The sequence below is a fragment of the Polypterus senegalus genome, chromosome 2 (assembly GCF_016835505.1).
Source record: "Polypterus senegalus isolate Bchr_013 chromosome 2, ASM1683550v1, whole genome shotgun sequence".
NCBI lineage: Eukaryota > Metazoa > Chordata > Cladistia > Polypteriformes > Polypteridae > Polypterus > Polypterus senegalus.
Window position 1 is genome coordinate 48,537,148 of NC_053155.1, and position 14,398 is coordinate 48,551,545.

Below are 14,398 nucleotides of genomic sequence, written 5' to 3' on the forward strand. Positions count from 1 at the left end.
TTTTTCTGTTAGGATATTTACTATAGTACATCATCATGGGATATCAATGCGAAATAAGACAAGTTCCATTGAGATTTGCTACAGTATAATACAAGTGTTTTTTTTTGTAAAACTACAGTCTTTTCTGTGACATTTATGTAACTCTGTGGATTTGGATTTGATTTCTCTTTAGATAATGAACTCTGTTTCTTGTGAAACTCTGTATGAATGGATATGAATTATTTAGATGCTGTCTAATAATTTCTGTGTGAAATCTAATATTGGTGGCAAGAACAATTATTCTAACAAATAGAATACTTATTTAATGATTTAAGGAATTATTTATGAAGACCTAAGAAGAATCTGTTCTGACTGAAAAAACCTTTTGCAGCGTTTTTAATTTAACAAAGATAAGTGAAGCCACTGTTAGACATCACTTTTCAATAACTTGAGTAAAAAGGTGGAACACGACAAATATCCATTTATGTGCACACATTAAACAAACATTTGAAAATATTTTTATTACAAGTTGAACACATTTCTGTAAATGGAACCATGACACTTCCCAGGATTAGTAAACTAATCCATCCATCCATTTTCCTAACCCACTTGTCCAGAGCAAGGTAGTTGGATAGCTGGACCCTATCCCAAAAAGCATCAGGTGCAGTGTTGAAACAACTCATGGACAGAGCTGCAGTCCATCATAGGGTCAGCACACTCACTCATAAACACACACCAGAGGCCAGTTGAGCAATGCCAATCTACCTAACCTACATTTTTCTTTTTGTGATATGTGTGTGTTGATGTTGCTTCTGAGTTTTTCATAAAAAATGATAATTGTTATCTTAAAAATGAATTATTGTCCTGTGACTCAGACTAGTGAACGAAAAACTTTTTAAAATATGTTTGAAACTAGCTGGGCTACACTTCTAAGTAAGGCAGGTTGAAATCTAAGAAATCAGTGTTGACCTCATGTTATTATTTGATAGATGGGTTGTCCATTAGTCTGGTGTAATAATATGCACCCAATTACATTTTCCTCTGGCAGCCCTTTCCTCTTTGGAGAGAGACGCCCATTTTTGGCACTTCCTCTTGGTGGTGCCATTCTTATAGTCAAAGTGTTTTGCTGGGAAAATGTAGCAGTGGTTGCTACTGTTTTGAACTCATTTAAAAACTGTAGCCTGGTCTTGTTGAAGACTTTTTTCTTCTTCTCCAGCATGCTTGTTGATTTATGCTATTTTCACTCTTCCATTCCCCACCATCAGTCATTAGCATTCCAGCTATAAACCTTGTTCACATAACCTGAGCAGTACTAGAAAGTCACTTTCATGCTGATGTTGCTTGTTAATAATAATAATAATAATAATAATAATAATAATAATAATAATAATAATAATTTCCTTATTTTAGACCCTTATTTGTTATGTTTCTTATCATTTTTTATTTTTTGGCCCTTTTACATGTTTTGCTTATTTTTAACTTTTTATTTCTCTAGCTACTGGACAAACACACACACAGACACATGTTTTTTTATTAAGGTGGATATTGACCAGTAAATTTTGCATAAATAATATGTACAATGTTTAGGTTTAATAATTATAATTTAGCAAAGTGCACCATTTTGTGGTTGTATTTTCTCTTGGCCACATTGTTTATAATTATATAACACCTACTGTTGATCACATGGTAGTGACAAAGTGACTTAATAACATTGGATTTTCTAAACAACTTCATGATGCTCATTGTACAAAGATTTTGTTAGAGAAAGGCTCTGTTAGTTATGTATTTTGACACCTTAGCTTTGTTATCTCAGCTATGCTCTTTTCCTAACATTTCGGTTTTCATTACTGGCTATTTTAACCTTCTGGTACAGAACACAGCTGAATAAAATACATTTCTTTTTGGTTTATCCTCTCATTTTTTTCTTTTGCACTTATGTCTTGGAACCCTCATTTTCTTCCTCCTTCTCTTGGGTTATCTCAAAGCAAATGATATAAATTCTCCTTGCATTGAAAATTTATCCATGATACATGCCCTTCTACAGGAAAGTTCTTAGGTACTATATGCTACATTTTCCATATTTTCTAAGTATAAATTGTTTTGTATATAAGAAGGTATTATATTGGATTATTGCCAGTATTCTTGTATTGAATTAGAGGCAGTTGTAGTTTCTGTTCGAATTATTTAATTATAAAAAGGTACTCTTGAAGCACAATGGATAACTAATTTACGTGCATTCAATATGCAGAAGAATGGAAAGAGTGAAGTTTCTGAAAGCAGTTATAAAATATTTATAAAAGTCAATCTTGTTATTGCCAGTAGGAAGCAAAGTGCTACTGAAGACCACTTAAGGTTGTATTAAAGTGCTATGAAACTAAATTGGGAACAGCTGGCAATACAATATGTCTTATATACTAACTACTCCATTCTTATCTAAAGATGTCTATCTATCTATCTATCTATCTATCTATCTATCTATCTATCTATCTATCTATCTATCTATCTATTGCAATCGCCTTAGCAGTTTGACAAAGTCATGGGAAATAGTTGGGGATCCAACCAGGCAACTCGTATTTTACTCGAGTGCTAAAATCAAGTGCATCATGGCATTGTATGAAAACAAAAAAAAAAAATTAAATGATGATCCTCCAATCTTTCAAAGTGCATTCTTGGTCAGTCTTTTATAGAGTTCTCTTCTAGAGCAGGTCAGTTTTGGGAGCTCTGTCCTGGTAGGCTCAGGTCCAAGAAATAATTCCTTCTTCCAGGGCTGGCTGGATTTTTTTATTAGGCTGTGAGTTGAAGGGCCTTCTCTGTGTGCCTCATATGTTCTCATTGGGCATCTTTTGTGAGTTGTGGGCGGAAAAGACAAAACAATTAACGATGGTGCCCCCTCATGTGGTATTATCTGCTTGATTTGAGGTGATCCTCAAGCACCCAAAACAGTCTGCATATGAATTCACCAATCCTCCACACATACACCTTCAAACTCTCATACAGTAATGTGCAAACACTGTTATTTTAATTCAGTAAAACAACTAATTCAGAGTTTTTGACCAAAACACACTGTCATTGTCATTCTGGGTTCAGTTCTGTCACACAATTTTTTATCATAAAATAGTGGGGGTCAGTTTGTCAGTAGAAATCAATAGTTTATTATTAGCTGTTTACAAGTTAACTACAGTATGTTGACTAAGGCCGGACGCGGTGGCGCGTGTCTGTAATCCTGGCTTCTCGGGAGGCTGAGGTTGAAGGACCGCTTGAGCTCAGGAGACCTGGGTGGCTGTAGCCTGTGTCGATCGGGTGTCCGAGCTAAGTTCGTCATCAAGGGCAGCACGGTGGCGCAGTGGTAGTGCTACTGCCTCACAGTTAGGAGACCTGGGTTCACTTTCCGGGTCCTCCCTGCGTGGCGTTTGCATGTTCTCCCTGTGTCTGCGTGGGTTTCCTACGGGTGTTTCAGTTTCCTTTCACAGTCCAAAGACATGCAGTTTAGGTGCATTGGCGATTCTAAATAGCCCCTAATGTGTGCTTGGTGTGTAGGTGTGGGTGTGTGTGCCCTGCAGTGGGCTGGCACCCCTTTCTGGGGTTTGTTTCCTGCCTTGTGCCCTGTGTTGGCTGGGATTGGCTCCAGTAGACCACCATGACCCTGTAGTTAGGATATAGCGGGTTGGATAATGGGTGGATGGATGAATGTTGACTAAGATGGTGTGGTGTAGTGGTTAAGGCTTTGGACTTTAAAGCCTGAAGTTGTGGGTTCTAATCCTGCTATTGACAGTGTGATTGTGAGCATATAATTTCATCTACCTGTGCTTCCATTGAAAAAACAAAAGAAAATTAACCAATTGTATCTCAAAATGACGGGTGTTATGGTGATCCAGCTGGCTTTCAAAAAGGAGTTTTGATGTTATCTCTTATGTCCACATGGGTTTCCACCAGTTACTCCAGTGTCTTCCCACTGTCTAAAGATGTGCAAAATTGGCAATACTGAATTGGCCATAGTGTACGTATGTGTGTTTTTGTTGTGTTTGTGTTCACCCTGGTGACTGGTGCCCTATCCATGGGTTTTTACTCCCTTCCTTGCACCTTCCCACAACTCTGTTCAGGATAAGCGGATAACTGGATATTTTAATTATGTAACTGTGATATAAATGGCACAGATTATTCATATGAGGTCACTGTTGCAAAGTTTAAAAGAATACAAGATTGTTTACTTATATTATTCTGAATCTTCAAATCTTATGATTTCTGCTGCAATGGTAATAAATCATTCATGTTTTCTCAAGGTGGCACAGTCATGAAATGGTTAGGATTTCTCTATAGTTCAATCTACATGTCAGCCTGATGGGTGTTCTCATAATATTTCATATTACCTTCCATCCTCTAATGGCTTACCTGGGGTTTAAACAAGACATAAATTTACTGGTTCACAACCCAGAGCAATTCAGCTGCCTTGTCTGTACTCAAGTTGTCCCAGCTGTGCAATTGCATATTGGGACAGTGCTCTCTGTAGAAAGTGTTATATAAATGAAGTTGTTGTACACTCCTTTTATGTTTTCATTTGATGAACTGGATACATGATTGATAAGCTTATTATATAATAATTGTGGTGTGAATGTGTTTGGGTGTGTATATGAGTAAGCCCTGCATTAAACAGACACCCTGTATAATTTTGTTACCTGCTTATTCAACTGATGTTTTAAACCCCTGCTATCCATAAACTGGATTTAGCAGATTAGGAAAATGGATGGATGAATATATCTAATGCTGGTTTAGCAAAAACAGAGTCAGACTGTGTGATTATGTAGTTACACATTTTTTTTCAATAAAACTTTTCTGTTTTGCCTGATAAACAAAGGGCCCCACTTGCATGCCATCTTAAAATACAAGTCTATATTTAGCAGTGAGTGGCACTGTTGAAAATCATTACACTGAGAGGCATTAGTGTATCTTCGTACTGTAGCTCAGACTTTGTAATTTAACTGCTTAGTCCACAAGGTACCCTTAGCAGGTCCATTCATTTAGTTGTTTCACTTCAGAACAATGTGCCTTTAATCTTCAGCAGTTTTGGCTTAAGCTCATGTAAGTGGTATATCAAATAAAAGTGAAGCAAATGCCTCCTCATAGTAAAGGCATGAAGAGGTGTGGATTGCACACAAGCGGAGTGTGTGGCGTGATGTAATCTGTCAGTTTCGGGTCAGTGTGTTGTAGGGTAGCTTGGGAAGCTGCGATCTCCTGTATCTCACTCAGGATTAATTACATCGTAGGCTGGGCTGCTGCTTGCTCTGTTTTTTTTTTTTTCCTCTTCTAACAACAGAGCAAAGTCCCTTTTACAAAACTGCATTGTCAGGGACAGGCTGGGGGATGCTTAAAGAGAGTAACTGATCCACTCTACTTATTCACTCAATTGAAGCTGAAAGGAAGAAGGAAAGTGACTGCTGCTGAACCTGTCTAGTTTGGGACGATGGAAAAGCTTCTGGGCTCTCTAGCGAGTGTATTTTATTTTTCTGTGTAGCTTTCGCCTTTGAGTTCTGGCGGAGGTGAATTAGGTGGAGTTGACTTTCCTGGAATTGTAGTGGCAGTTTTTCCTGTTGTGTTCCACGGCAGACTGTCTCACATGAAAATGACAGACTAGCTCCTGGATTACTAAGCTCAAGAACTCTGCCATCTGGCCTTTTCAGTCCCGACGGCGGCTTTGTGTTTTTCCTTCTTTAATGTGGGTCAGCAGTGGTTTGTCTTCAGCAATGCCCCAGCGTCGCAAACGAGGGCGAAATCCATCGGTGGGTAACGTGTGAAAGTTAAGTGTGAAAGTGATACCTCAGGTTTAATTTCAGTTCTCTATCTGTGCTGACTGTGAGGCAGGACCCACGTTTACCTGCTCTTCTGATGGCAAATTATTCATATTCTGTAAATTACATACAGCTCTAGAGATGGCTAAATTAAATCATGACAAACGTCTTTGGCATTCAGAGTAAATATATTAAATATATAGCCTTACTTTAGCTACAAGTGCTTTTACATTTAGGTTCTAAAATAAGTATTTTTTGCCTTAAAAAAAAGAATACAGTACTTTTCATTGGAAAGGTCATACTGAACGCTATATAGTTAAACATATACAGTAAAATATTGCAGAAAACAGAGTGCAGTATATACATATAGGTATTACTTTTTCTTAATAAAAACAATGTATAGATGTCTCAGCATTCATATAAAATGTGTTGAGTGTGTGTTGTATATATAAATATCAATTTGTATATGATTTTCATGAATACCACTTTTCTAATTTGAATTACTGACCCATCTTTGTTTGATCAGTAATGTATATTTTATGTATATATATATGTAATTTACATATATTTTATATACTGCATATTTGCATGCCATTTTCTCCTTTCACATGTATGTATTACACAGCGAGTTATATATACAGAGAATATAATGGAATCAGTTGAGTTGAGATAGCAAATGTTCTATACATTATAGTCTACATATATATATTTATATATATATATACTGTATATATATATATATATATATATATATATATAAACACAGTTATGTAAACATGTACACACACACACACACAAAGTATGTACTCTGTACCTGATGACTCTATTTTTCCTCTATTTGAAAACTGTGTGTGTTTATATGTATATAATAATTACAAGTAACAATCACATCTGACACATTTTGAAATATTCCTTTTCAAGTTTTACCTCTTGTAGCATTTTATTCTTTCCCAAATGCAATACTCCAAAGATCAGTCAGTAACTATAGTTTGAACAGTTTGATTCCTGAATAAACTGATTCACATATCTTTGTAGTTTCAATAATCAAAATAGTTTTGATAAATAACTATAGACAGTTAATAAAAATCAGTTACTTCAGGTAATTTTTATGATTTTAAAACAAGTTTTCTTTAAGATGATGCAAAAGGATATTATTATGTATAGTAGCTATATTTAAATTGCACCTGCTATATGAATACGCTACTGCTTTTCACCGTTGTACACATTGTTCATGTTTTCCTTTGACATAATGTATTTGCCAACTTAAGCTATTTTTTAATGATATTATATTTTATATTTTTTTACATTATATTTATTTTTATGGTAGTAAATTACCAGTTGCATGCTTACTCACGCTCTCACTGATACACATAATGTCTCGCCTTGGAAAATCTGTGGAGTGCTATTTGAATTATATTTGTGAATTGCTTCAGATTATAATTTAAGGTAAATTATGGATATGCTGCTTGCCAGAAACAACATATAAACCATAATAAAAACACATACATTTTAAGTAAAATATTTTTAAATTTCAAACATTTTTTTTTAATTCTAAAGAACTTGGTGTATCATTTGGGCTCGCATTAAAGGGGAAAAATCAAACTTGATGCACCTACATAGTATAGGTGTACACATTTTAACTTTTATATTGCAAATTATTTAAATTTACTGCAGTCAAATTTTCAAAAGTTTTTTTTTATAGCTTTAAATAATTTAGAGATTTTTTTTTGTTTTATATTTACTCAAAGGTCACCAGTTTTTTTAGGAAAGATCTTTTTTTTATAGATCCTTTGAGCACAACTTCAGGTGCTTAAGATTTAAACAGTGGATTGCTTCAGATGACAGTGTCTGCTGAAGAATTAAATGTAAAAGTAAATGTAATTCGCTAGATAATCTCTTCTTGAATTACTCAAACATCTGAAGAATGAAACATTTTGCTTGTTTAATGTGGAAGTGATGAAATTAAGCTCAACTTCGAGTTTCCTTCCATAAATTCTGGAACATTGACAGCCTTCATTTGCTATTTTGAACCTTATGCTTATTTCATAGGGGTAGGTATGCTGATGGAGGCCTCTTAAAAACTGGATCGGGTAGTTCAAATGCGCTGAAATTCACACTGGGGATAAAAATGGAAGTTAAGCAATCTGATCCGGATTGTTTTCTTCATGCTCATGATAATAATTTAATTATAATGAACAACATAACATCCTGCAAAAGATTTCTCTAAGGATTCATTTTTGTTGTTATTGGTAGTACAATTTAAAGGAATGCTGATTTTGGCACTAACCGTGTTTCGAAACTGTACAAGTATTTGCTTGCTAAGGCTTTTGTGTACTTTGCAAATACAACTTCAAAGTGAATTATCATAACCCATTGTAACATGACCATGCTCACCAAAATCCCCCTTTTTCTTTATAAGGAAAGTGAATACAGTAATTTTATGTGCTTATTTTAAGGCCTTATTCTGGCCTGCCTAAACATGTAGCGTTCATACTGGCCAAATTAATCCTTAAGGCTAGGTACACTGCAACTAGTGAGCCCTTACTCAGTCAGGTTTGACACAAAAACTGTTTACTTTTTGTTTAAGTGTCTTGATAGCATTTTCTATTTTTTGTGTATCTACGGAAATAAAAAAGAATTAGCATATTCTGAAAGATACTGTTTAACTTACGTCTGCATTACAGTCCTTCATGCAATACACGGTGTGTCTTATTTTTAGATCAACATTCATGACAAATGCTCTCTTACACATACTGTATCTAGTACTGTACTGGCATTTACAAAAAAGCCTTTGCCTTTGTCATTAAATTTACATTTGCTATGAATGACTGCTGTTTAGGCTTGCATGAAGTATTGTGCATTATTAAGCATACACTATCTAGCAGTGCAGAAATAAATGAATGAAAAATTGCTCATCCTCAAATAAGAATAACACTGCAACGTTGCTGCTCTGCTAGTTAGTTCTGTGTAATGCAGTGACTGAGAGAATGATCATATCCTTTCAGGTTTATATTACTTTGTGATGTTATGGCTGTGCAATTCAACTATAACTTTTACAAAACAGATATGGTATAGCCAAAGTATTGCCTGTTATTCAACAAACATTTTTTACAATATGAGCAATTTGACCTTCATTAGTCTGTAGTAATGGTCTTAAAAAGCATTGTAGTTAAACAGAAGAGTGAAAATTTTTCAAAAGTGAACAAAATCACTTTTTAGCCTTTGCAATATGGCATCTAAAATGACATTATATTAATGCAAACAATATAGACACAATGTGAGAACCCTGAGGTGCGTATAATGCCCAGTGTTATGGAGAACTGGTGACAGTTCTAAACCCTGTATTTAGAGGAATGAAGTATATATTTAGGGTAAAGAAATATAATGCAGACTTCTTTTTAAAATTAATTTATTGGTTTTAAGGTTTTATTACCTTACCACATTACCATAAATGTGTATGTTACAGATAGGTAACACATTATTACTACATCTTAATCTGATTAGGTATCCCACGAGAATTGTCTTGGGGTAATTCTGGGCTTGTACCCATTGCTGCCAGAATACACTTTGACCTGCTTTGACACTGTGCTGGAATGAACAGGTTCAGAAAATGTATGGGTGGTTCAACAACTATGTTTGAAACCTTGGTAATGCAAAACAAGTAAAAGAAAAAAATTAAACCCTATATTTCCCCAGTTTGAACAGACCCAGGTAAAAGTAGGAACCAGCACTGGATGAGCTGTCTGTCCATTACAGGGCACACTTACTTACATAACCTCACGAGACTGTTTATAATTGTCTTTCAGCATTACATTTCTTTGACGTGTAGGTGTAAAATGAAGAACAGTGCAAAGAACACAGAAACAGAGAATGGGCTTGAACTCTTGTTGCTATGGAGTTGTGAGGCAACACCACTGACCGCTGTCGCCATCACAACTGCACAACGCATCGAATAACCCATTTAGAGAAGATAAGTGCATGTCATCAGGTCTCTTTGAACATCACTGCAGAAGTTCTCTTTCTGGAACACTACAACAAATTCATAATTACTAAATATAAATTTTGCTGTCTAAGCTAATACTTAATGAAGAGTGATATACTAAAATAAATTTGATTGGAATGAAAAAATCAGAAGGAATTAGAGGAAAATCTACCTGACTGACTGAATGATGTGGCTTTGAAAACCATATTTAACCTTTCAAGCATGGGCATATATTAAAATTAAGAACTATAAAGCAATATAATCTGTTAAAGCACCTTTTGAACTTTTGAACAGTTTTTTTGTCATGTGCATGTAGAAAAATGTTATTGTTGCTTGCATGTTCTCCCAAGTCTAGTGACAGTAGAGTAATACATAAAACAAATAGTATAAAACAATACCAAACAAGGACTGAGAGACTGGCAAAACATTAAAATAACATTTCTCTGCATGCCTGTCTTTTCTGCACTAGCACTCTCTACTTCTTTAAAACCAGTGAAGGAAATTGAAATAAGTTATGGGTAGTGACGTTCATCTGTTAATTTACATTAACATGTGGAAGAAGTTAAAGAAGCACACCCCTGGCAGAGCTTTTTAGCCAACCTGTTAAAAAAAGCACCTTCAGTTAGATAGGATGGCTCTCCTTATGGTTTAGTAACAGTAGAAGGTCAGAGGTTGCTCATATGGTAGCTTGTAGAATTAACTGGGAATTTTGTACCTGTTAATTATTGTTGTTATAGTATCCTACACTGGTTTTTAGAATTCTCAGTGTTTGTTGCATGGTAGTTTATCAATCAGACAATGCCATGAATTTTATAATTTTGCAGTTACTGCATGGTGCACTATAAAAATGTTTTTATTATTTAAAGTGTAGTAAGTACATAGTATTTAGATTCAAAATATTTACTAGGATAGTAATAGGAGTTAATCATAAGCGTTTTACAGCTTTTCATATAATATTGTATACAGTATATATATATATATATAATACAGTATAATATTGTACTACAATTGAATTTGTACTGTGAAGTAATTCCTAGTATTATATATATTATTGATGTAGAGAAAAGCCAAGCAAAGTAACACCTTTTATTAGCTAACTAAAAAGATTACAATATGCAAGCTTTCGAGGCAACTCAGGACTCTGCCTCGAAAGCTTACATATTGTAATCTTTTTAGTTAGCCAATAAAAGGTGTCATTTTGCTTGGCTTTTCTCTACATTTATAATGGCTAACACGGTACAACACCCTAGTACTATATATTATTGATTAAAGTCATTCTTTAGAGCTGTGACACTTATCACATAATATAACAGTAGTTTATTTGTTTTCTTTTTAATCCAGTTTTCAGAATTTTAAAAATAAGGTCCACATTTGACTAATAATACTACCTGGGAAGTAGTGAGGTTTTGTGTGTGGGTCAGTCATGCATGAATCTTACTCTCCACTGGAGATATGACAATACTTTTGATCACCTTTCAGGGTTGCTCATGCAATGGCCATTAAATGAGGCTGTAGAGTAGTAGCCTTATGACCTTAGGATAAGTTATAAGGTAGAGATAGGACTGTTACTAATCCTGCATCATTTGCTACGGGGAGAGATCAGACTCTACACTGTGTTTGAAAGGCTGTGTCAATCACCATTATTATATCACAAAAACAATAGTCCACCATGTTCAATTGATTAGAAGCTAATCTAAAGAGCAGGTTGCTGGTTTCAGCCTGTGGCCTGTGGTGATGCCAGATTGTTCTCCACGGTACTATGCCTACGAGGAGGGAAAAGTAACAATACATGATGGTTGACATCTTAAACAATACTATATATGTTGTGTATAATATGGTGCATATATTGTTATCAAAAACACAGACTGCTGCAAAATCAGTTTTGCCAATTATTGTTGTACCTTTTTAAAGGAATGCATACTAACACAAGTGTAAATGCCCTTATTGTATTTATTTTATATGCACTAAGCACTGCAAGTTGATGTAAAAAATTGATCTTTATAACGTTAAGCTTGTATTTAAATCTATCTATCTATCTATCTATCTATCTATCTATCTATCTATCTATCTATCTATCTATCTATCTATCATCAGGATAAAAAGTATTTATTTATTGAATCTGGGTTAAGAAAATACATGGATATCATATTATGTTCTGATATAATATGTATATATAATTTCTGGACTTTATACCCTAATAACGACTATCTTGATATGCAATCTTATTTCTAGTAAAGCAATAGAAATGGTGACACGGCATTGGTACTTAAATAAAATACTTTACATGTGTGTTGTATTTTTACATATACTTTACAGTTATGTGAATGTATACCGTAGAACATAAAACTAACACTACCTGATAGGATTGAAAGCAATTTATCCTTACCTCTTTTTAGAAAGACTGTAAAGACAAACTTTAACAGAAGAAGACAGTCAGTACTTGATGCAAAGCAAAGACAAAGACTTCCAAACTCTTCTAACACTGAGGCATTTCTTTTCTTTATCCCTAATGAGCCAAAATATGTGCATTTTCTAGAGTTCACACAGTTCAATGTGGCCATTACAGTAAAGCAGGAGTGCAGCTGGACTGTCTGAAACCATCTGCAGAAGCGGATAACAAAAGCAGTGTTACAGTGCAGAAGAGTTACTGTATAGAACCGAGTAGAAAGCCTGGTTTTCTCTTTCGCTTCACTGATCTGTCTTTCTGAGATACAAGCCGGTGTCTAATACGTGAACAGGCAGGAAGAATCATGCAGGCTGATTTCTTTCATTGTTAGGAATTGTTTCAAGAGTTAAAGAGAAAGAAAATTAATGCAAAAAATGACTTTCTTGTGTCTTTTTTACTTTATTACAGCCACAATTTGGGTACTATGGTTATGAATATCCAATACCGGAAATAATTTAAAGTAATTAAGAAAAAAGAAACTCTCCTCACTCAAAACCAAAGAGAGGATCATTTAATCCCAAATTCTCCCAATTAACTATTTCTCATTAAAAAAGCTTTATTTTTTTAATGTGCTCTATGGATAAATGTAATTTTATGCTTGTTGCTTGGTGACACTAATTGAATGATGTTAAAATATAGCTGTTTACATTTTTAAAAGGAAGCCTGGCTTAAAAATACATTTTGAAAACTTTGTAAAATATAACCTAATTAGTGGTTATGTCTTTGATGAGTCAGTTTATTCCAATGTGTTTGTTTCATCTTGATAGTCATATCATTTTTTTAATCAAATGAAAATGTACATGCCCTGTCAATTTATGTTTTCATTTTTAAAACCTTACTTTCCATAAACTGTCAGTCATTGAGTAACTAAGCAATTATGCCTGTATTATTTTAATCTCTCATTTGGTGTAGGTGTTAAAATCTGACAAGCTCAAATATTATGTCTGGTTTAGAAAAGTTGACATTGCTCCATGGTTGCCTCTCACCCACCCCCTTTCTAGTCTAATGAAATTTTATTTCATCTTTCCAGATAGCTGATCAGCTTCCCTGGATTTCGCTGACGACACCGCTTTGTTTTGCCTGAAGATGGAAACACTGGAGTCGGAGCTGACCTGCCCTATCTGTCTGGAGCTCTTCGAAGATCCACTGCTGTTGCCTTGCGCTCACAGTCTCTGTTTCAGTTGCGCACACCGCATCCTTGTCTCCCACTGCACATCCAACGAGCCTGTGGAATCAATCAGTGCTTTCCAGTGCCCAACTTGTCGTTATGTCATCACCCTCAACCAGCGAGGCCTAGAGGGATTAAAACGCAACGTCACTCTTCAGAACATTATCGATCGCTTTCAAAAAGCTTCAGTGAGTGGTCCTAACTCCCCCAGTGAGACCCGCCGTGAGCGGGGATACGACGGAAACGCCATGACCATGTCGAGTGAAAAAGTGCTATGCCAGTTTTGTGATCAGGATCCAGCACAAGATGCTGTGAAGACCTGTGTCACCTGTGAGGTCTCCTACTGTGAGGACTGTCTTAAAGCCACTCACCCCAACAAAAAGCCATTTACAGGTCACAGGTTAATTGAACCCATACCAGACTCACACCTTCGTGGGCTACTATGCCTGGAACATGAGGATGAGAAAGTTAACATGTACTGTGTAACTGATGAACAGTTAATCTGTGCCTTGTGCAAATTGGTAGGGCGTCACAGGGACCATCAAGTGGCTGCGTTGAGTGACCGCTATGAAAAATTAAAGGTAAGGAGCTCAAACTTATCTTTTCATAAGTTATTGGCAACTTAATTTCAGATAGTCTTGCATTTATGACTTTTATTTATTATATTGCAGTCTTGAGTAGAAATATGTTTTCTGGCCTCTACAGTTAAAAACTATTGGAAATTCCCTGCTTAAGTCTAATTCTTTAAACTTTTTACTCCATCATATGAATTTCTAGCAACAACAATATATACTGTATAGAACTGCATTTTTATTCATTTTCTACAGTATAAGAACCTTTAAGAGAGCATTTAATGTGAATAATAATTTGGAAGGTATGCTCAATAATTATCAATAGAGAAAAGAAGATGCTCATACATATGGTTAATCCCATGGTAAAAAGAAAATAGAAAAAAGGTTAGAAACACATTTTGACTATAGCTTTAATCAGATGTATTTTAACAGTATGTGCACATACTCTAACCTTCTGTACTTTTTTCA

General features: G+C 35.1%; 1 protein-coding gene across 8 annotated transcripts in view; it reads left to right on the plus strand.

Annotated features, from left to right (window-relative positions):
- Positions 1-14,398, plus strand: part of mid1 (midline 1) — a 637,552-nt gene that overhangs the window by 409,765 nt on the left and 213,389 nt on the right. For 7 of the 8 annotated variants that reach the window (XM_039743637.1, XM_039743638.1, XM_039743636.1 and 4 more), the window contains exon 2: positions 13,221-13,939. In XM_039743637.1, the coding sequence (XP_039599571.1) occupies positions 13,277-13,939 (663 nt within the window). In that variant the 5' untranslated portion in view covers positions 13,221-13,276. Of the gene's footprint in view, positions 1-5,311; positions 5,754-13,220; positions 13,940-14,398 lie in introns of those variants that run through there. The other variant, XM_039743635.1, reaches the window with a different exon arrangement.